The sequence below is a fragment of the Notolabrus celidotus genome, chromosome 2, assembly GCF_009762535.1.
Source record: "Notolabrus celidotus isolate fNotCel1 chromosome 2, fNotCel1.pri, whole genome shotgun sequence".
NCBI lineage: Eukaryota > Metazoa > Chordata > Actinopteri > Labriformes > Labridae > Notolabrus > Notolabrus celidotus.
Genome location: NC_048273.1, coordinates 13,670,443 through 13,694,280, shown reverse-complemented (window position 1 = coordinate 13,694,280; position 23,838 = coordinate 13,670,443). Strand labels below are relative to the sequence as shown.

The 23,838-nt window shown below is 37.5% G+C and overlaps 3 protein-coding genes across 6 annotated transcripts; all 3 read right to left on the bottom strand.

The window, feature by feature from the left end:
• Window positions 1-7: 7 nt before the first annotated feature.
• On the bottom strand, window positions 8-7,556 carry LOC117831000 (spindlin-1-like). 4 transcript variants are annotated; one of them, XR_004634887.1, is made up of 5 exons: window positions 7,352-7,556; window positions 6,616-6,657; window positions 5,112-5,359; window positions 4,783-5,030; window positions 8-2,391 (listed from the first exon to the last, which is right to left on the bottom strand). XR_004634887.1 is itself a non-coding variant. In XM_034709403.1 (5 exons), the coding sequence occupies exons 2-5, from the start codon at window positions 6,633-6,635 to the stop codon at window positions 2,186-2,188; spliced, it is 708 nt and encodes a 235-aa protein (XP_034565294.1). In that variant the 5' UTR covers window positions 6,636-6,657; window positions 7,352-7,529; the 3' UTR covers window positions 8-2,185. The 4 variants fall into 4 exon arrangements, 3 of the variants coding, with proteins under 3 accessions (XP_034565294.1, XP_034565304.1, XP_034565315.1); XM_034709403.1 differs by having other exon boundaries at window positions 4,783-5,016; window positions 7,352-7,529; XM_034709413.1 differs by lacking the exon at window positions 7,352-7,556 and adding an exon at window positions 6,795-6,907 and having other exon boundaries at window positions 4,783-5,016.
• A 2,068-nt stretch (window positions 7,557-9,624) lies between these two features.
• On the bottom strand, window positions 9,625-19,131 carry LOC117828712 (serine protease 53-like). The gene is made up of 10 exons (XM_034705932.1): window positions 19,073-19,131; window positions 18,848-18,998; window positions 18,622-18,754; window positions 16,661-16,927; window positions 16,405-16,561; window positions 11,417-11,464; window positions 11,184-11,337; window positions 10,667-10,796; window positions 10,308-10,553; window positions 9,625-10,101 (listed from the first exon to the last, which is right to left on the bottom strand). The coding sequence occupies exons 1-10, from the start codon at window positions 19,128-19,130 to the stop codon at window positions 9,949-9,951; spliced, it is 1,497 nt and encodes a 498-aa protein (XP_034561823.1). The 5' UTR covers window position 19,131; the 3' UTR covers window positions 9,625-9,948.
• Window positions 19,132-21,249: 2,118 nt separating this feature from the next.
• On the bottom strand, window positions 21,250-23,566 carry LOC117832597 (granzyme B-like). The gene is made up of 5 exons (XM_034711798.1): window positions 23,472-23,566; window positions 23,241-23,388; window positions 23,035-23,167; window positions 21,683-21,946; window positions 21,250-21,567 (listed from the first exon to the last, which is right to left on the bottom strand). Exons 1-5 carry the CDS (start codon window positions 23,527-23,529, stop codon window positions 21,406-21,408), a joined length of 765 nt encoding a protein of 254 aa, XP_034567689.1. The 5' UTR covers window positions 23,530-23,566; the 3' UTR covers window positions 21,250-21,405.
• Window positions 23,567-23,838: the final 272 nt, after the last annotated feature.

Genomic DNA, 23,838 nt, shown 5'->3' with positions numbered 1-23,838 from the left:
TCTAAACAAATGTGCAAAATTCTTTATTTCTTCTGACAGCATAATAATGACACCAGTGGTCTGTTGATGTCGCTACAACTTCTGAATAAGAGGTGATCAAAAGAATGCAGAAGAGCACATAAAGTCAGTTGAAACTTTACACAACACTGAAACACTCCACAGCACCTTTAATGGTGATGTAAAGTTTAAGCCTTTACCCCCCCCCCCCCCCCCCCCCTGCTTAAAATGGGTTTGACAAACAGCACTGATTCTGCCACACATTGGCACTTCCCTATTGTCAAAATTAAGGTTTTCAAATCTCCAGGCACTCTGTGCGGATGACACATGCAGAGTTTTGAAAGCTAGAAATTAAAGCAACAAAGTACATGGTGACAAAGTTGGGGATGAAATACGCACAAGAAGCATACTTTTGCAAGACAAAGTTATAATGACTAGAACTAGAGTGAGTTAGATACTGTAAACACACTAGTTTGTCAGTTGATTATACATGTTAAATATCCAGTTTATAATTTATATGAATGACCATTTAACTAAACGCTGGTGGTGTTTTCATGAGATATTCCTATAAATGAGAATAGTCACAACAGGCAACATTACATGGCATTATACACAAGTTGTACATATTAAATAGTGTTTTTTTTGTCTTTCATTCTTCATGCATGTTTTACATGACATTTATTCTGCCACATGTGCTCTCACGAATAAAACATTCATGGGAAGCAATGTAGAGGACCATAACTAACCAGAACATGTAAACTTTATACAATAAAGTGCTCCCCACAATATCAACAGTGAGATTATAGAACCAATGATAATGCGTGTTATATTTAAAGACCATTTCCATACTGCATTAAGAGGAAAACACAGCACTAATATAAACTGATGTTTGCAAAACGTATCTAAAGCTGTCATTGTCATCATCTCGAAATGAAAACTAAACAGCAGCCTTCACACACAACAGCTCATTAAGTGCGTAGCTAGTCAGATACAGTATGTACAGTATTGCAACTTAGCCAGCCAGAAGGCACTTTATGATTTTTGTGTGATCAAATTTTAGATTGGAATTTAGCAAAGTGCAATTTCATTACCAGAAAAAAATGATCTGATCTGATACAAGGCATGGTGCAAAGGTGCAAGAGTACATTTCCTCTTTAGAGGAGGGGATTCATATGATTTTATACACGCCTCAGTAGAAGGCATCAATTGAAAACCCAGTACGTGCGTTAATGTCCTAGTAAGGACACGTCCACACACACACACACAGGTCATTTTAAAAACAGCCTTTTCTTTGGGTCCTGGACTTTTGTTTTCAAACTGAAAATTAGGCTTTTGGGAAAACTCAGAGGTTTTAGATTTGTATAGGCTATTTTGCAATAATTCAGCTTTCAGAAGACAATGACAAAAAATGCACCACTACATACATTTTTCTCCTTTGGGTACAAAAATGCACCAGAAGACAACAAAAGAAAAATACCAGTTTGTTAAGTGTGCTGCTAAATGTAATGGCAAGTTGTCAAATAAGTTAAAACATGTTTTAATCTTTTTTAAGTTACCATGTTGTACATTCAAAGAAAGATACGACCACATGACATGCCTGAAATCATCTTCTCCACTGAAGCATATTTGTGTTTAAACTTATTATGTATAAACACACATTTTGGTACATAAAGTTGCATATAAGTAGTATTAATTTTAATGCTTTGGGTAACCAAAGGGTTAAAAGGAACTTTTTGTACCAATGTACACGGGCTTAGCCTTACAGCTACTTAGCTGATAAACAGAAAAGGTGTCTTCAAAAGGATATTTTGAGCTTCTTTTTGGTCATACAGGGATTTTTTTTTAGATAAATATACTTAAAGGACAGATCAATAAAGTATCTCAGGGACAACAATGCAAATGCAGTAACAACTGCACCTTGCAGCTGTTGGGCAGTGCAATTTTGGACTGTCCTAAGTACAAAGTAAGAGCAGCAACAAGTAAAACAAGTCCCTCTCCTGGAAACCGCCAAGCATAGCTGTGCTACAGTTCTGCTGTGTCTATGAAAAGCAGATTGCACTTTCTTTTGAACAATAAAGCATATTAACTTAACAACCCAGGCATGGCTTTAATAACAAGATTTATAACAATGAGTGGAACAGAAGCACATGGACGGAGGCTGGAGAGTGAGATAAAATGTCCACTATCTCTAGGTGGTTTTGACCAGGTCGTAGACATGGATATGATAGTCATCATCATATTTGATGTAGTAGACAGAGGGCTTGGCTGGGACCTGGTAGATCACCAGGCCTGTTCTCTTAACACCCTTGTCGGTAACATACTCTACTTGTTTTCCCACCAGGCTCTCCGTCTCTTCCCCTGGCTTCCTGTCTGCAGGCAACAGGTGCTTATTCTCTGAGGAGGGAAACATTGTCACATTAAAATCATTCAAATTACATTTGAGTCAGGTTCTGTATTCATTTCTTTTACCAATTCAACTTTGTCATGCACACACAGCTGGTACAGACTAAGTAAACTGAGATTTTACAGGTCTCAGTGTTCCTCACGATGCCTCAGTATACACTTGTTTTTTTTACTTCTCACTATCTGAATGGGACCTAAAAGCAGAAACTTGTATGTTTCTTAAAATAACCAATACTACAAGAAAAGTTTGATGAATCCACTGATAAAAGTCTTTGCTCTTTTTAGTTGAGTGTGGCTTTTTCTTATGACCACAAATAATTATCTCTTGAAGAAAACTCCAGCTTTACTTCAGTGGAAAAATACCACTACAGAGCACAGTACCACCCTTTGAAACCATCTGCAACATTAACTGGATTTTACACAGACTGAGAGGCCTGCTCTGTATTTCAAATGGCATTTCATGCTTCTTTTTCCATACAAGTAGTTGTCAACTTGTATGAACAGATAACAGAAAATGCCCCAATAAAATCATTGAACAAATGCTAAGAGCAATATATCAAAAGTTGGAACTGGAAAACGTTACAGTTTTATGAAACATATATGCTCATTTTTAATTTGATGCCAGCAACATATTTCCAAACAGCAGGGATGGCAGCATGTTATCCATTCTGTATTATAACCTCTCCTTTAAACAACACTAAGTGTAAATGTTTGAGGACTGAGGAGTTTTCAAAGTTAAATATTGTCCCATTCTTTCCTGATATAGGATTTCAGCTGCCCAACAGCTTGTGGTTTGCATTGTCATATATTTTGTGTCATGAAGAGCTTGACCCAGTCTCTCACAGAATGCTGAACCTTTTCCCATCTTACTTCTGAGAAACTCAGGCTGTTATCGAAACCACCTGCTACATACTACCTACAAATGTAGTAGGCAGTGGTTGCTGCATACTGCATACTGTGTTTGTATGTAGTATGTAGTATGACTGTTCTGTTGGATCTGTTATGCTGTATGCTGGGTCAGGCGTCGCTGGATTTCTGATTTTGGAAAGCGGAAGTAAACAATGGCCAAGCTGACAGTGAAACTGCTTCTTTAGCATCCACATATGATTTAAAAAATTAAGAAGTGGCTTATATGGAGTTTAATAATTTTCACAGCAACTAAGAACAGAGTGCCCCGTCAAAAAAGAATAAAAAAGAAGTGTAACGTTAGCGCTGTGCATTGTGGGAAACAGTGCGCGAGGGAGATTGGTCCGATGCATATTGAGAAATGTTCCTGGATCAGTACAACATCGGGCAAGTTTTGGCATACTGCAGATTTTGCTCTTGTTCACATATCACATACTGAATTTTGGCCAAATCAGTACGTACTGCTAGTACAGTAGGCGGTTTCAAAAACAGCCTCAGCCTCTCTGGAATGCCCTTTTCATACCCAGTCATGTTACTAACCTGTTGCAAAAATAGTGGAAGATGTTGCAGGTGTGGTTTTTTTTGGCATTACACATTTTGTGTTTTGTTGTCCCTGCCCCAACTGATTTGAAATGTGTTGCTGTTATCAAATTGAAAATAAGTGTAAATTTTTCAGTTTCAATATTCAATATGGTGTCTTTGCACTACTTTTAATACAATATAGGCTTTAAATTCTGTTTCCATCAACTTTAAAACAGTGTCCTGACTTTTAAAGAATCTAGATTGTAAAGAATCCGAGTACTTTTCATCACAACTTGTGTATATATAGAAACTATACCCGTTTCTGTTTTATGCATACCTATAACCAACTGGAAATCATGTCGATTTCGAGTAGCTATTCTTGAAACTTAAAAAGAGAAATAGGACAGGCTTGCTAGGTCCCCTTTGGATTGAACCATAGATTATTCACACGATTGTGATTCAAAAACAATTTAGGCTAACTTACATGTTAATAGACATGACACATTTAAAAGAAACTGAATTGTGGGGACAAAATTCACATCTTTAAACTCAGACTTTTTCTTATATAAATTATATTTTTTTAATTCATTCATTCATTCAAATTATACTGTCTTATGTATGTTTAACATTGAAGAAAATAAAAAACACTCAAATCATGTAAATTTTTGACTTAAAGTATCTTTGTCCAAGGCTAACAATAAGGGCCTTCTTTGAATGACGCAATTTTGCCTGTCGCCTGATGACGACTGTGGGGAATACAGACTCCCACGACAAATATAACTCATACTGAACTCACATGGCATTCATGCTGAACTAAATGAAATGATCTTTCCTAAGTGGAAAACTGATTCAAGACAGAAAGATCCCTCTTTATGGCTCTAATCCATTAAGTCACAGGACAAGATAACCAAAGATTTTGTGATGAATCACTTTTTACATCCAAATTGTCAGTACCTGCTTCAGGCAAAATTCTGAGGTCTCCATCAGCGTAGTCGTCCCACAGCTGGTACATATAAAGAACGGGGTCCTTTTCATAAGTGATGTAATACCAGTTGGTCATTATTGGAGCCCTTGAGAGGACCATGCCTCTCCACTCATTCTTCTCTCCATCCTCCTTTTCAAACAGATGCTCCACAGCTTTGCCCACCAGCTCCTCAGCCCCGGGAGGAATCTTTAACTTGTTATTTACTGTGGAGACAAAGCTATGAGTGAGAAATATTGCAATCTATAACCTTAACTTTGTAAACCATGCTGCAGATTAGAAAAATGGTTCACTAACTCACCAACTTTTTCAGCTAGAACTTGTAGGTTCGACACTCTGTCGTCCTTGAACAACTCAATGCCATAGACGCAGTCAAATCCATCGTACTTCACCATGAAGAGAGAGGGGTTCACACTTAGCCTGTCCAGGACTGTTCCCTTCCATTTGCTTTGATTTCCCTTCTCACGCCAGTTATGCTGAATGCGGACTCCCAAAATGCTGTTAGGGTCTGGGGTCAATGTATCACTCAGTTCCCCACTACTCCGCTTTCTGGTGAAAGAGGATAAATATGTCTCAGTGACTGTGGTTAAGGTGTGATACAAAGTGTAAAGTGGGATGAACTTATAGAAACACAAAGCATTAATAATCTCTCATTTCTATATAACTTTCAAGTATATTTGCAATTCAGACATTTACAAAATGTTTCTAGATCAGGTATATTTGCCAAATTAAAGCTATCAACTTTTTATGCAGTTGGTTATATAAAATAAATGCAGTATTATAATGTACTTTTCTTCCCCCAGATATAGCTGTGTGTCATTCAATGGTAACCTCCAGAAGTTGGCCCCTGCTTTGGCCACTTCAGTATAAGTGACACTACTGTGTTACTATTAGGGTTGCAAAATTCCGGGAATTTTCAAAGTTGGATAATTTCCACTGGAATTAACTGGAATTTATGGGAATTAACAGGAATTTATGGGAATTAACATAAATGTATGGGAATTAACGGGAATTCATGGGAATTAACAGGAACATACCAGGAATTTAATAAATTGGTTTGTTCTTCATAGGGAAATTAAAATAGTCGGGGAAAATTTATTTTAGCATAATCCTGACTAAAACAACCAGATTTTAATGCAAGAAAATGTTTTTTTATTTGCATTTTGAATGGGACTTTTCTGGAGGGAGAGAGGGGCTCTTTTCATTTATTATTTTATGTGAGTACCTGCCTTAGGACTACGGATGAAATTTAGCGATTGTGCTAACTCCAGCATATTTACATTGAGGCATACTGTGGAAATGTTGATTAATGTGCATTGTCCTAATCAAATCAACTCAAATTAAAAAATCTAACGTTTTGAATGAGACTTTGTTGGGATTGCATTTTGTTCATTTGTGAATGGGTTGGGTCGGGGAATGAGTAATATTTAACCCAACATTCATGTTTTTGTTCTTCAATGAAATAATGAATTGTTCAATAAAATATTCAACACTTGATAAAGTTCTACTTTTTAATTGTATTGTGTTGGACGGAGGTCTGCTTATAACAAAACAAATATTTATGCTTGGATATGATACCTTTCCATTAAATGATCCTCAATTCCCAGTTAACTCTCATAAATTCCCATAATTCCCATGGAAAATTTCCAAATTTGGAATATTTCCAAAATTCCCCAGCTTAACTTCCCATGGAAATTTACTGGAAACTTTCCACCCCTTTGCAACCCTAGTTACTATTACATTAAACTCTAAAAGCACATTTAATTATACCATGGGGTGGCATTTTCAGCTTTGTTTCTACATACCTGCCCCTTTTCTTGGACATGCCTCCTGAAATTCAAAGGCAACTGATTAAGAGAAAGAAAGGGACATGTTCAGTTATAATGTGAGTGAATATGACAGCTGCCAAACTTCACATGTACTCCACAGTACTACATAAGGAAGGCCTCTACTTCAGCTGAGAGGCTGGCCTGTTCTTACAGACCTGTGACGGGCTGCAGCCTGCTCAGAGGAGACTGACAACTCCAGCAGCCAATAGATTAGTATGATGAAATAACTTCCTGGGTATTTACTTCAACAACACAGCCATGGAGGTCACTAAAGCGCGACTGTCTAGTTGTCTTATTTGGTAAAAAAAAAAAAAAACAATAGTCCTGTTAACACTACGTGAAGAGAATACGTCAGCTATCACTGTGTTAATGACGAAATGCAATATGAATTTAAGTGAAAGCTGATTATTTTTAACATTCGCAACATGCAAATACAACACGATTATGGCAGGCCGATAAATGAGAAGTCATGCCATATGTCACCTGCCCTGGACTAAATCCAGCACACCTCCACCTCCTCACGCTGTAGGTTATCAGTAATACTCGTCTGTCCTAGCTCTACCTCAATGCAGATGTTAACGTTACTGTCAGAGAGAACTGGAGGCGGCTATAGCTACATCCGCTCTCCGGTGTTCCTGCTGTCAGGTAACAAACACAATAAAAACTGTGGGTGTAACAGCCTTATTCTAACTTTGGAACATATCTATGTTACCTTTACGCAGTTTTCATATCAGTATTGTTCAGTTCGTCTGGCAGAGAAATGTTGCCACACACCATCTGCCTATGAAAATCTCGCGAAACCTGTGGAAAATGGGAGATAGGAAAAGACACTCCACTTCCCGGCGAGCCTCTGGTTTCTATGGCCGCAGAAGACGACATGAACACACACGCAATGCACCATGGGAGTTGATGTTTTACAGACAGTGATATAGCCTTTTTGGTACCACAGTTTAACAGGGTTTGTAGCGGTGCTGCTTGCGGGTTTTTTTTGTAAATAACGCATTTACGTTATTGATCCGCATAATTGAGATGGAAAGCACAACCAGACAAAAACCACAGATGAATGACAACCGGTGAAGTGACGTGAAAGTTTGGAGTGACGCAAACTTGTGTAGTTAAGACTTAAAGGTGCAGGCATACTATGCTGCACAATTTGAGTATAATTTTTTTCAATTTCAATTTGCTTTATTGGCATGAACAAAGACATGTTGTTGCCAAAGCAAATAAGATTCATACATATATACAGTTGTGCTCATAAGTTTACATACCCTGGCAGAATTTGTGATTTTTTTTTGGCCATTTTTCAGAGAATATGAATGACAAGAGAAACACTTTTTTTTTAAACTCATGGTTAGTGGTTGGGTGAAGCAAATTTTTTATCAAACAACTGTGTTTACTCTTTTTAAATCATATTGAAAACAGAAACTATACATGAAACCATAAATTCTGCCAGGGTATGTAAACTTATGAGCACAACTGTATATATATACATTACATATTTTATACATTTTGTATTATATACATTACATATTTTATACATAAGGGATAATGCATGGTTAGCAGGTTGTTATGGGAAAAAAAATCCCGACAGGGTGAGACAAGACACCGAGATGAAGCAGAGAGGTCAAGACCTCTCTGCCGTAATGGGACCTTCTGGATGATTACGTAGGATACACCAGCCAGGGCAGCAGTCTGTCTATTTGGCAGACCTGCTCTTACCACACACATCTGTATGTAGCTCTTTTTTTCACAGCATATCATCCATACAGTATTTTTTTATCCATTCACAATGTTCACAACCCACAACTGATTTAGATATGGATAAGGTTTTTTTGGTTGTACCAGGTTAAAAACTAAAGGGGACTGTGCTTTCCAGGTTGTTGGTCCTAAACTCTGGAAGAGTGTCCGTCTAGAACTGAAAACTGTGGACACTGTTGACAGGTTCAAAAAGCCGTTGAGACCTATCTGTTTAGACTTGCCTTTGTTTAATCTGTCTGTTTTAATGTAATGTTTTTGTATTTATTTGCAATCGCTTTTTGCCTTTTAATGTTTTTCTATTGTTGTTGTAAAGCACCTTGTGACCTCTGTTCTTGAGAGGTGCTCTATAAATAAATCTTACTTACTTACATATGGTAACTAAGTAACTTCAGTTATTGGGAAAGACCTGTTATCAGTTTCTTTTTGTTTTTTCAAAAACTTTATTTAGAAAACGTTGACTCCGTAAATAATAAAAAATATTTTTTTTTTCACAAGACATTTATTTTACAGGTTGAAGATTAAAACTGAGCTTCGTTCTCTGGATAAAACTATATACTGATTCCATTATCACGAGAAAAACAAGTCGAGATCTCGGGATAAAAAGCTTTGCTTTCTCAAGAATTTACCTGTTGTATGAAACCTTAAGTTAAGATATAAGATGGAACTTTAATAACCCAGAAGGGAAATCTAGAGACCATGTTCTTTTCATAATTAGTGCTGCTATTCATTTTTCAAGTATAAGCTTATATACACCAAAAAAAGACTCATTGCTTTATAAAAAGATCAACTCACAATTTTTAATTCCTAATGAATATATTAGCTGTTTAGAAAACAAATATAAACCAATAAAATGTATAGCTTTTGAGCATTATTCAAAATTACAAGTACAGTTTTAAGTAGCAGCATTGATAATGACCAAACTTGAAAACAATCCTGAAATATTGACTGAATGTATGAGAAACAAAGGCATCATACATCTCAAAGACCATAGGAGTTGTAATTACTTAGCATTCAGAGTCAGCGAGGCAAATATTTCCTGATGTTGCCCCAGAATCTCACTAATTCCAATCTGACACCTTACAGAAAACTGTGTAGCTATTTTTTACCCTCACTGAATATATCAACAGACAATACAAGGCTACCAACTAAACATAATGCAATCATATTAAGCAAACTAAATGTGTGAAAAAGTTGCATATCCTGGTTGTGATAAAAAAAATGCACACAAAGAAGCAAGATATTATTTAATCAGGTTTGGCAACTTGTTCAACTGAAATCCACTCTACTTACTGACGACCCACCTTAACTCTATATTAAAATAATTTAAGTACACTTACTCTTTTTCTAAATCTACATTTACTACAAAGTTTATTTATTTATGTCACATTTTCTCTTTATCATTACATTCAGCTCAATATAAACTTTGGATTAAGTTATACCTGAACCACATGCATGCAAAAAGTGTAACAAAAACAATAACTAGGGGTGTGAAAATCATAAAAAGTACATCCAAAACAAACATATTGACACATTAGTTTTCAATCATAGAGCCTAATTGTTGAGTAACACATTTCTAATCCATCCTCTGAAGGATGAAACACGTGTGTAGACATCAGGGGTATTGGGGTCTCCGCACCGCCGGCCAGAGAAGGAGACAACACCTGCTGCAGCTCCATCACAAACCAATGGACCACCAGAATCCCCCTACAGCAGAAGAGATATTCAAAGGATGTGTTATTGGTACAACCTCTGTGTCTAGGAAATGTGGTTGGCTTATTTTATGTATACATGACATTCATTTAATTTGACATTTGAAATGTTTTGAGTGTCCAGCCAGCTTTACACACTTCAAACCTCTACAGGTGTGGGTGTGAGTGCCTGATCAATGTCTTCCCACTGTTTTAACTTACAGAACAGAAGCCTTGTAGGACTTGGGCTCCGATGCCACAAACCATCGACCTGACGATGGGAACCGCTCCCCATCTTCTCTGACACCTCCGCAGAGACAGGAGTGTGACATTCACTTCCTGAAGCCTGCTGGCTAACGTGTTGTTATCCCCTATGTCCCCCCAGCCAGCCGTGTCACACTGCCCCAGCCTGCCTCTTTTTGGGGCGATCAGCTGCACAGCGTTAGTCAGGCTGGCATTGCCGCTGAGCTGAGAAAAGGAAATGAATAGCAGAAACAGCTCAAAATACAACCTGTAACAAGAAATTCTAACAAAGAGAAATTCTTCTCTTTGAATGTGATACCAATTTACGCTATCTTCACCTTCAGGAGCATGATGTCATTTTCATGTCCATCATAGTTGGGATGTGGAATGGATCTCAGCACTCTGAACTCTTGCTTTGTAGACTCATTAGTGGACAGAGAATCAACTCCAAGTACAACCGTGAGTGGACTGGAAATCACAATCAAATATTGAGTGGATATTATATACAATTTAAAAGGTGCTAATTAACTCTATTAACTCAAATATATGTAAAACATTATATAGCATTCTTGTCAGCATTCAAAATCATCTGTGCTTAAATGCACATCAAAAACTCCAACGCTGCAGACTTGGAACACATACTTCAACAAAGTGAACAATTGAATTGTCTCTGCTTGTACATAGAGTGTTTATAGTGATGGAAAACTTTTACTCACATCTACAAATATAAAGAGTCTGACAGGTTCACATGATAGCTTTCATATGATACATAAGTCACGGTACCTGTTGTAGTTTATCAATCAGTTCTTTGACAGAAAATGACAGACAGAGATTGTTCTGTTTTTGTATTCTTACACATTTAGCAAGCAGTGTGCTGCAGTGAGCACAAAGTCCTCTTTCACCAGAGCTCCCCCGCAGAAGTGCTGACCTCGAACTTGCAACGACGCCATGTAGGGGCGTGAGTGGGGCTCAGCATCTCGGCCTCCAACAATTCGTGTACCATCAGCCACTGAAATACAATACAACATGTTTAAACAAGATTAAGTTTCATAGTAGATGTAGGTTGTTATTCTTCATAAGTAGCTTACCGTTCAGGACTACGACTAGCAGCAGTACGTAGATAGGGTCCATGGTCACTGGTCAAATCACCTGCCACGCACACTTTTTGAAGACATGAACATCTTGCCTGTTGTGTGGTCTTTATTGCTTCAGTCTGTTTGCCAACATGTTTCAAGGTGTTATTTTGTAATATTCTCGGTGAGATTACAAATGCAATGGTTTCAACTTTACAAAACAAGGTTTCATCATTGATGTAAGACAGGGGTTCCCTGTTCCCAAACTTTTCGGCTCCCAAATACAGGTGCCAAAGACTCAAGATCCCTACTGTTCCTCAAAGTGATTAAATGTAGCTTTATACTTCATTTAGCTGGTCTGTAGAAAACTAATGAAAAAATGTTTGTTTATAAAAAATTTTTTCAATATATTTACAGTAACGGACAAAAAATTACATCTTATATTACATTCCAAAAAAATCCCCAGGGGGACCCGACCCTCACTTTGGGAACCCCTGATGTAAGAAACCAGTTCCGTTATAACGACTCTCAAATGATATCACTGATTTGTTCACTTAAACATTCTAGACCAATGTTAGTTTAAGTCCTGAATAGCCAAAAGAACAAATACATGTAGTTGATTCAGATGTGGCAAACAGACAACTGCACAGTGATACTTTGATTTAAATCTTGCAATGTGTAATAACTGTTATTTCATTCTCATCTTTGTGGTAGGTTGCATCAAGTCTGTGTTCACGAGTCTGTTCTTTAGACACAATGTGGTTTAGTGTGAAACAACACACAGCAGACTTATGACAGAAGTATGGGCCAATGCACCACATGTCGCTTCATCTTCATACATTTCACAAACATGTATTGTGTGGAGTTTAGGTCTAACAAACGTCTAAGAAATTATTTTAATTTAACATGCAACTTCATTGTCTTCACTGTATTGGCTCCTAAATTCACAAATTGTATTCAGTTAACAAGAGTAGCTTTTGCTGCTGTAAGATAGAAACATTATATTATGAAATTATGATTGAACACTTGAGGGGGTCTTTTAGTAACACTTGAAAACTCTTAAAAATTACTTTGATATAGTAGTTTTTATGTTGCTGGCAGCTTCTCGACCACAATGCGAAACAGGGACATTGCTCTTATCACCATTTCGTTTATCTGACTAATCCTCCTGCAATCCTAGCACATAAAACTGCTGCCGACAACAGTCTAGTTGGCAAATGAGATGATAAGTAATTGCCTGATATCTGTTTCCACCTGTTTTCCTTGTGCTTGGTGTTGAAAAAGTTAATGATCAAACAAGCTGTTCAATGCAAGGTCAACATATAATAACTTGCAGTGTGCTCCTAATTTAAGATTCAAAACATAACTCTCATACCTGCTAGTCGTCATGCTGCTTGTATTGCCTGATGGTGGGATGTCTATTTAAATACGTTTGTCATTATGAAATACAATGCTGGTCTATAAATCTTGTTAGAATCTGTAGTAACATTTAAAGACAGCTATTGTATCACTTCCTATGGCCCAAGAAATCTAGTTTGTGGTATTGTGTTCACACGTCAACTGCAGTACTGCCAGGACCAGAACTACCTCTTAAAATATGTTTATTAATGATCATAACAGATCAAATGTGGGAACTTTTTAGAATATATTGAGTAAATGTTGAGTTCAATAATAAAACTAAATGGATAACGCTTTAAAAAAATGAACAGTCTCTGTGAAATCATAAAGCTGACAGTAAATTTGGTCTAATACATAGTGCTGTGATATTGTTGAAGCATTTGGGTGATGCATGAATGCATTTAAGACTATTAAGAGTATTTTTGTGTGCGTATGTTTGTATTTGTGTTTATTTGTTTTATGGGCATGCCCTCATTGACTCCTTGAGATTGAATTAAGGTTGAATGAGTGAATTTATTGAACTAGTTGAATTGCTGTGTGCTAAGTCATAGCTACACAGCTAGGCTTCAATTTGGCGTCTTATAAGTTGGCATTGCTACATTATAACACACCTCAAACAATTACAACATTAAAGCTCCTGTGTTTAACTCTTTGTTTGAGTTGATTTTCGTGTCCCCTGTGGGCAAAGTGATGCCTCTTATCTCTTTGCTGATAGTCAAATGTATCACTCACCATGACTATTTGCAATAGAAATGTAAAGAAAAACAAAGTGGTTTTTCCTTTACCTCGCTGTAAATCGCCTTATCTCACACTTGACCCCTACCGTCATTTGCTGATAGTCAAATGTATCACTCACCATGACTATTTGCAATAGAAATGTAAAGAAAAACAAAGTGGTTTTTCCTTTACCTCGCTGTAAATCGCCTTATCTCACACTTGACCCCTACCGTCATTAAAAATGATGCCACAGAAATTGTAAATGGTCTGGTTTTCTTTTATAGCTCATAAATAGGCAGCACTGTTACTTTCAGTCTGTTTCATAACCAGTTACTCCTCACAGGAGCCAAACTTAAATTCTTAGACCAAAGGTTTGACATCAATGCTTGGGAGCCTCATGCAATCATGATGTCCAAAGGTTCCAGGCTTATCTTGTGGAACTTAGATTACATTAATTTAGATAAGAGCCGGACACGATAAGATAGAACTGTTTTTATCTCAATTGGAGTTGTTGTACACACTCTTGGACTGTGTGTCTGCTTATATAAATACATTATCTGTGTGACCGTGTTGGCAAATTTGTAAACATTGAAATGTGGACCAAATTTCAGACCTTGTACTAGGGTAAATTATAACGCTGACAAGTTAAAGTTTGGTTGGCATTTTTGTAGTATCTATCACAGTGGTGACTGCAGTAGCTGTGTTGAGCTATGTGTTGATGGATTTTAGAACAGTTAAGTCTAACCAAATATTCTGATGGGACAACAGGCATCCAGTAAATGCTGATATGGAGGATAATATATAATTTATGAGTATCGCTCTGCCTCAGGTGTTCTTCACACAGTTAGCTGAAATTGCAGCACAGGGTCTTCGGCCTCATTTATCAAACTGGTGCCCCAGAATCAAACAGACCACAAAATCCTGTAGACTCCTAATTTACTGGTTGCACATTCCATTGAAATATGCATGTAAATGTCCCAAATGCATTGGGATGACGGTCTTTGGTTTCATATAAGAACACACCAAGATGCAGAATACAGTAAAATTGAGCCATTCAAGGTTAGTCTGATGTAAATGATAACAGCACGTTATGATTATCTTTGGCACTCAGTCTGAAACCTCATGCTTGTAATCAGTCATAGCGTTGCTGCCATTTAGTGGTACAGCACTCCCTCTTGTGTGAGATTGCTTCATATACCAACATTTTCCCCTTTACCCTTCCTGTAAATTTCAGCCACAGGTCAATGCTGGATAAATTAGTCTGAAAAATAAATAGTTACATATCAACCATCCAAATCATACATAATAACAACAACAGTAATAATAATAATAATGTTGATGATGATGATACTAATACTACTACTACTACTACTACTACTACTACTACTACTACTACTACTACTAATAATAATAATAATAATAATAATGTTAAAAGCAATAATAAAAAATATTAAAATTATCATCATTATTATTATCATTATTATAAGTAGGAGCATTGGTGATATTAAACAGGTTGTTGTCTTACTGACGTCTCAAAGCGCTTTATTAAACCACACGTCACAGTCACCCAGTCACCCAGTCACATGCATTCACACAACGCTTGCTATGCCATTGGGAGCAATTTGTGATTCTATGTCTTTCCAACTGATACCTTGGCATGTGACTGCAAGAGCTGGGGTCAGATCCCCTACTGCCCAGTTGAGAGACAATGGAATCTCTCAGTCAGCCTTAGCCATATGGTCTTAGTCATTATTAAGAGTGAAAAGGAGACAGAGATGAACAAATTAAGGATGCACAACATTTTCATTTCATGTTCTCAATTTGGCCAGCAGGGGGGGATCAAGCTTCCTCTGTGTTTGTCTTTCCACACTGATGGTTGTGAAAGTGTTGTTGCATGTACTAAATGCATATTACAGGATTAATGGCAGATTGCTTTTCCTCAAAACAGCCAACCATTATGCCACCTCACATTGTAAGTCTCACTTTTAGGAAGATGAAGCGCTTGCTCCGTCTGGCTTGCCGACGCAGTTTGTGACACAAAACAAGACAGTGAAAGTGTTTGCCTGCTTAGTACAGAAAGTGTGGTTGTTTTGTCTCTCAGATATTTTGAACCTTTCACCCTGACTGCGGAGACATCTCAGCCACATTACGTGAATTCTAATTTGATCAAATAAACACAGACTTCACACCAGATGCGTTCTTTGGTACTGGTCTACACAGGCCACTGAAACATTTGTGTGAAGTCCATGACAAACTTAAGTATGCCACATAAACCACAGTTTCCAGATTAAGGCTGGAGCTTCAATGTTCTCACAAACACAGTAACCAAATGTTTTCTCTGGTTGGATTCATTTTATTACGCTGTACAGGGCAGCCAGTATGATGTGTTCGACTTCAGACTTCACAGTAAATGTTAAATGAATACCTCTAAAAGAATTTATTTAAACTTACATTGAAAATTGAAGTTATAATTCTTGCCTTTATTTCATAGGACAGCTGAAGAGAGACAGGAAATGTGGGGAGTAGAGAGAGAGGAAGGCATGCAGGAAATGGTCAACCGGCAGGGAATCAAACCGGCAACCCTTGCGACAAGGACTGTAGCCTCTGTATGTTGGGCACTTAGGACGCTAGGCCACCAGTGCCCCATGTATAGGTATTCCAAAGTAAAAGACACTTTCTAAAATGGGAACACTTACAGCGTATTTACAGATTTACCACAGTTTTCAGATGAAATATACAGCCAAGTCATAATCATTAGAAGAGAATACAAGTTGTAAATAAAAAGTAAGTTTGAAGTCTACAGTTTCAATCAAACAGTTGCTGAGTGGAGACTATGGCAAGCAATGGAGATACAAAAAACCCCATGAGGCTGAATCGTTACATTCAACAGCGTTTTTGCTTGAGTATCTTTTCGATCCAGGGAAGGTATTTGGATATATCCGTATAGACGTTCGGAAGATCTGGGTAATTACAGTTTTCCCACTTGTTGAAAGAAACAATGCCAAGAGCCTTCCCGTCACACACCAGAGGGCCACCAGAATCAAACTGCAAGGGAAAGGAGGCTTTATAAGTTAATTCAATTTCTAGGATTACAAACTGTTTAATTGTGGAACATTTATTATTTTGGACAAACAGAAGACATACCTTGCAGAATCCTTTATCTGTCTTATAACCGCCTGCACAAATAACATTGGCTGGAAGTTCAAATTTATCCGTCTTCCATTTTCTCTTACAAATCTCCAGGTTAATGACGTTCACATCCACCTCTTGAAGCACATTAACAATTTTACCACCAGTTTTCGTGAAACCCCATCCAGCCACACGACACTTTGTGTTGTCTTTGATTTTAATGTCAGACGTTGGAAGTTGAATCCGTGTCACCTTTTTGCTCTGTTTAGCCTTCTTCGACAACTGGAGACACAAGAAGTCAGGAGGGTGAAATCAAAGAGTGGAAAATACAGTTATCAACAGTGAATCCTTCACTGAATCCTACACAAATTATTTGAAAGTAGAGCTCCCCAGTATTATGACTAAAAACATAAGCATGAGATGGGTCCCTTAAATTCACCCCCTGAAGGATTATGGTGTGATTGATGAGGCCTCTAATGCCAAATTGTGTTGGTAATATTTGAAAATGCAAGTTGCAATGTCCTGAGGCTTTTTAGAATGTGACATATTTCACATCAACTGTCTGTGACTGAGACAAAAGTTTAAGGCCCTGTAACACCTTGATGATTTAGCCGGCGTATAAAAAAATTGACGAGAACGCTGGCGTACATCACATAAGTTATAGGTGAGATTTGTATAAGTTAAGAACATATTAAAGCATGCTGGTATAAGTTGTAATACGGCAAGTAAGTTGAAAAATGCACAACAATTTTTGACATATGCAGCGTATGGATCATACAGTACGTCTGGCATACACCGGCTATAAGTTGTATGTATATGCGATCATTGACGCACGTTCACATAATTTGGCTTGTGTCAGCATTTTAGATGCATTTTGATACAACGGGGAAACGGGATAGAGACCATTTATGGGCTTACTGTTTTGTTTTTGTTATGTCAAAATTTTTTGTCATCATGCCAAATAAAATGTGTATAGATGTAATTGAAGCAAAAATAATACTAACTTCATATTGTGTGTCCATTTAAATGCTATATCACCAAAGAAAATATACACATTACTAACCGATGTTCTGTTTATTTCTGGTGCTGTTATAACACCATTGTTAAGAGAGGTATACAGGAGCTTAATCTTAACACTCATTACAATCACCATTGATTCAAAGGGCACCGGGGAACATTTCAAATAATCACAGGAGGACATAAGGACAGAATTAAATTTATTATTATAAATTCACTGTAAACAGTCTCCATAAGACACTGCAGTTCAGACTTGAATGTAAAGCTCATGAAAGAAAAAACATCTCACCAGTACGGAAGCCTGTTTCCGCCAGTAAAAAAAGAAAATTTAGGAAAAGTAAAAAGAGAATGAAAATTGTTAAGTTATAACTTTGAGATACTTAGACATAATTATGAGATACTAAGTCATAATAATGAGAAACTAAGTCATAATAATGAGATACCTCATTATTATTACTAAGTGTCTCATAATTATGACTTAGCATTTTTTTTTTTTTTACTTTTCCTTAATTTTATTTTTCTGACTGGCCGAAACAGGCTTCCATACAGCAGAGCTATGGTTTAAACAAAAACTTTTCACTTAATAATGTTTTTCTTTCATGCAGCATTCGGAAGATAAAAGGCATACCCTCTCTAATATACCAGCCTATGGATTACATTTTCAATGTTCTATTGGTCAAATATGAAGAAAAGTTGTGGAGATTGGAAAAAATTGTATGGTCGCAAAAAAAGTTGCCGGTGAGTTTGCTGACTTGCAACATCACATCCTCCTGCAGCGATGGATGTTATCCATTTGCAGGCCCCAGATTAATAGTATTTATATAAGTTGTTGTAAAAAGTTGTTTGAAACTAGAGCTACTCAGACAATAAGACAACTTTGGTGATGACCATTTTCTGAAAAATTAATAAGACCATAAAAAGTAAAAGTTTTACTGCAAAATTTAAACTTATATACTTACTTTGAGGAGCATGATGTCATTGCCACTGCCCTCATTGTTGTAAGATGGATGCTTGCATGGCTTTACTCTGAATCTCATCGTATTGTTATCAACCTTCTTGAGATTGTGGGTGCCAAGAACCACACTTGTGGTCCTGAGAAAGTAAACATTGTAAAGTTGTCAACTTAATCTAGTGCTCAGTTTTATCAAAAAGTTGGTAATTTTGATGTGTTTTGTAATTACTCACCCATTCAAACAATGTGCAGCAGTGAGTACAAAGTCCTCCCTGATGAGAAATCCTCCACATACATGATTACCTGCATCATTCTGCAAGGAGGCCATATACTGCATCATTTTCTCTGGGACCTTTTTACCATTTATGATTTCACTCCCCAGAGCTGCGAAGGTGAAAAAAAGAGTTAATTGAGTATTTTTGCATCAGAGACAAATCAATTACATTCAGCATTCTTACCATGAAGTGCAAGACATGTCAGGAGATAAAAAAATGGGCACTTTTGCAGAGCTTGCATCATGCTGGCAGTCTAATTCACCTTCTGTCTTTGGGGTCTCAACTCGACCTTTTATACATCAGGTTACTGGGTTTTTGCTTCACCTCGACTGCATTAGCCACATCCTCAGTGCACCGGTGCAACCTTTAATTATCTTAGAGTGGTGAGTGCATGTGGTCAGTCAGAAAACGAGGAGTCATGCACACTCATGCTATGTTACGGTAAATATATAGCCTGTGGTTCTGTTGCCCCTGAAACAAAGTATGTGATGAACTCCACGCAGTGAGACTCTTGACCAGTTTTCTCACATCTACATTTCATGTCTCCAGGATTAGCATTTGATCTATTTATTTATATTCCTTTTTTTTAATGTAATTTTATCATTCATTGTAAGTTTTGTATTAATCTTTCGGGCTTTAACTTTCTGTCAGCTCCTAAATTTCATAATTTAAACTCTCACTCTTATGATACCACTGAAGACTTACATTTAAGAGAACTTTTGTTACATAACTCAAAAGAAAAAAAAATTGGGGGAGAGGGTTTTCGTTTGACTTTTGAGAAGTGACTGCAGTGTTGCTAAATTTTTTCACTTTAATTTAACACCCAAACCTGTGAAAATGAAATGACTAATAAACCATAGTTTTAACGGGTATCTTGAGCAGAACAATGGAACATGTGGTTGCACAACTGAAGTGTGAAAATTGCAAACATTTTCCCCGAACCGTCAGTGTGGTTGCTGAAGACAGATATAGGCAAGCTGCATGTGTCACAGTCTCCTGACATTACTATTACACAGTGGTTCAGTGTTAAACAGTCATGCAATACAGAATAATCTTATATTCCTAAGTGGTAACCTCAGAATTGAAGCCAATGCAGAAATGCATAAAAACTGTGGTTTTTCAGGTCTCTACTTGAGGCAGGATCCAAATGACAAAGGCTCCCCATCAGGGCCAGTAGAAATAAATAAATACACATCTTTACTACCTGGTACATGAGAACTGTTTGTTTTTTGTAACTTATTCCTGTGTTTATGCATGTTTTTGAGGGTGGGGGTTGTTTTCAACAGCTAACCCAATATAACAAAATAGAGTCTTGAAGTTGTGGGGGTGCCTGCTTTGGGTGACAGGTGGATTCAATAGACTGTAAAACATTGACGTTTAACTGACATCACCCATGGGTTTCTGAAGGGTTGTTTTAAAGCCTAACAATTGTGGTTACCATATTAGAAATGCAGACTCAACCTAACATGGGTCAGAAACTCAGAAAAGGGCAAAGAAGTGGACTTGAGGTGGGCCTTTTAGCCTCCTGGCAAAAAGCACACCTTCATTACAGCCAAACTAACACACCCCGACTTATGCCTTATTATCCAACGCAACTTTCCTCAATATCTTTGGGTGAATTACAAAAAAATAACTTGAGAAATAGAGAAATGGGACATTAAAACCCAAACTTTGATAGCATCCTTGTGGCCTCCTCTCACTCCTCTCCAGCACCCCCTTTTCTCCCAAATATGATGACTTCTGGCTCCAGAAAACAACCTCACATAAATTTAAGTAGACAATGGGTGACATAATCCACTATTTACAGTCTATACTTCTCCTCCACTGTCCATTTAATTAACAACTTTGTTAATTTTTGCACTTTTTGCAAATGACCCTCTGATTGATTTGGGCTATGTGGATCCCACCCTCTTGTTTGTGTGCAACATAAAGTGAGATTTATGAGATTAGATTTATGATGAAAGTTTTCGATTGTAAAATGCATGCACAGCATCAGTCATCTTTGCAGCAGATCTGCACATCATAGCCCACAACCCCAAAGATGTTCTTAAAAATGTAGGACAATCTTACACCACACAGACCACAGTTTGCAATTGCACACAAGAGCAGAGGTGTTCCCACGGTGACAAGAATTAAAGTGTCATCTTTTCATTTTCTTTGCATCGTCATTTAACAGACAGCAGTCTAAACATGCATCATTACCCAGTCTGTTGATTTTAGAGTTGACAACAATTGAAGCTATATGTCACTAACTGTAGTATCATGGTTACTTTAGGCTTTATGCAAAAATAGATTTTAGATTTTATGTGTGTGCATGTTTCTGATGCAGTATAGATAGAAATAGAAGGATAAGAACTCAACATGGTCGGAAACTTTTATTGTATATAAAACTTACTGTGTGTTTCCACAGATGGGAGAAGTTACAAAAATTCCAATTCTACTTTCACACAGTTCAAGCAAATGTCATCTGGGCCTATAAATCCATTATGATAAGATCGCCAGTAACACTCTTACAATTAGCAGTCCTTTTTCTTGAGAATGCCTTTTATCCAGGGGAGGAATTCGAAAATGTCGGTGTAGACGTTGGGGAGGTCTGGGTAGTCACAGTAAGAACCATTATTAAAGGAAACAACACCCACCGCCTTCTGGTCGCACACCAAAGGACCACCAGAGTCACCCTGAGGAGAGAGAAGAGTTTCTTTTTTGTTAAAATCGTAAATCAAAGGCTTTTATAACTATATATAAATACAGTATATATAATATTTCACATAATTTATTAGACAGAAAACCCACCTGACAGAATCCATTCTCTGAGTTGTATCCACCTGCACAGATTACCTTAGCAGGAAGTTTGTTTTTCCACAGTTTCTTACACTGCTCCAGGTTAATGACAGGGACTTCCACCTCTTCCAGATCATCCACAACTTCACCTCCGGTTCTCGTCAAACCCCATCCAGCAACAAGGCACTTTTTTTTCTCTTTAAGTTTCATTTTTTTGTTCGTAAGTTTGATTGGCTTGATTTGGCTTTTTTTACCCAGGCGAGCTTTCTTTGCCAACTGTGGATATGTAAAAAGAAAATATAGGTTACAACTGTGAGTGCAAGCTGTCAGTGTTGTCTTTTTCAGTGTGTCAGTATTTGATGTTGGTAGAATAAGATGGTATTCAGTGGCAGTGCAGCATCTTGCTTCAAAATCTGACCAATCTGACTGCTGGGGGCCTAGTCGTTGAAGTGCCCCACATATAGAGGGTATAGTCCTCGTTGAAGAGGTCACTGGTTCAACTCCCGGCCAGTCAACCATTTACTGCATGTCTTCCCCCACTCTCTACTCCCCACATTTCCTGTCTCTCTTCAGCTGTCCTGTCATTAAAGGCAAAAATGCCCCCCCCCCCCCAAAAAAAGTCTGACCATTATATTAAAAATAAAGCTGTTAATTGTGTTGATTAAAGGTATGTATCATTTTGACAGTAAAAAAAGCAAAAGCCAATCACAACAACAGCAACAACAATAGCAAACATTGGATTTTGCTTTTCTGGATTTTGAAAAGGGAACAGAGTGCACTTGGCCCTACGTTAAGAAGGGTCCACAGAGACAATAGCATGCGAAGCAATGGATGCAGGGAGCGGCTGATGGAGAGCGTCCACACACAGATGTGCATAATATGTCAAATACCCCTGATAGCATGCCAAACACGTCTGAACATGTGTAGCGTCCTCTTTTTTAATCCGGTAGTCGTTTTTTTTAATACACCCAAAAAAAGAATGAAAGCAAGTCTTTGCTGATCCAGTCGTTTAGCATTGGACCATAGTTTTACAGCTAAGGAAGCCCAGAAGGGAAAATGTTTCTATCAGTTATGCTCGTCTGCATTTATGGTACCTTTTAAGGCTGTATTATTCCCATTCAAACCACAAACTCTTCCTTTGTAACATTAAAGAGTTACTCCTAAATCTGAGCTGGATAAAGTGGAAGACGTCATTACTTAACAGTGTGAGCACACTCTCTTTGGGCAGGATGCAGACAGATATAACCTAAACAGAGGAAAACTTTCTTTCTTATGAGATTTTAAACTTTAAGTACAAGTAAAAGATTGTACGCATAAAAATACATAATATCACTTGAGACAAACTTAAACATCTATCTGCTTACTTTGAGGAGCATGATGTCATTACCAGATGCAATATCCTCATACGATGGGTGTATGCACTTCTTCACAGAGTATCTCTGCTTTCCATTGACGTTGTTGAGATTATGAGTGCCCAGAACAACTTCTGTAGGATTACTGTGTTAAAAAAAGTGACATAATTATATAAATTTAGATTAACCAAAGATTGCTTCAGAGAAAGCTAACTCACCTGGTATTACAGTGTGCTGCAGTGACCACAAAGTCTTCAGAGATGAGAAATCCTCCACAGATATGAACATGGTTGCTCTGCACTGAGGCCATGTAAAGCCTAGACTTCTGCTTGGTCTTTTTGCCGTTTATGATTTCACTTCCAAGGGCTAAAAATACACAGATAAATCTTAATGTATTAATATCTGCTATGTTGGGCAGAAATAATAATAATCAGATTTGGTCATCTTACCATTTCCCCCCAGACTCATCAGGACACAAAAAAGGAAGAGCTTGTGTAGAGCTTGCATGATGGCAGCAGACGTCTGAAGGTTGTGAGAGACCCCTTGAAATGGCAGTTTGATCATGAAGAGACCCTGTGGTTATCACCTTTATAAGTGTGAATCTTGGTACATCCTGTCTTTGTTTGTGCAACTTCAACTGAAGACGTAGTATAACTGCTGTAACAGTCAAGTTTACTTCAATGTATGTGCTAAACACAGTCTGATGCATTCTTTATTTTCCTCTTTTGATTTTCCTCTCACTGTCTTGATACTAGTTAGTGAACTTGATGAAGAAGTGAATTAAGATTTCTGATTCACAGCTTTGTGCAGCATGGG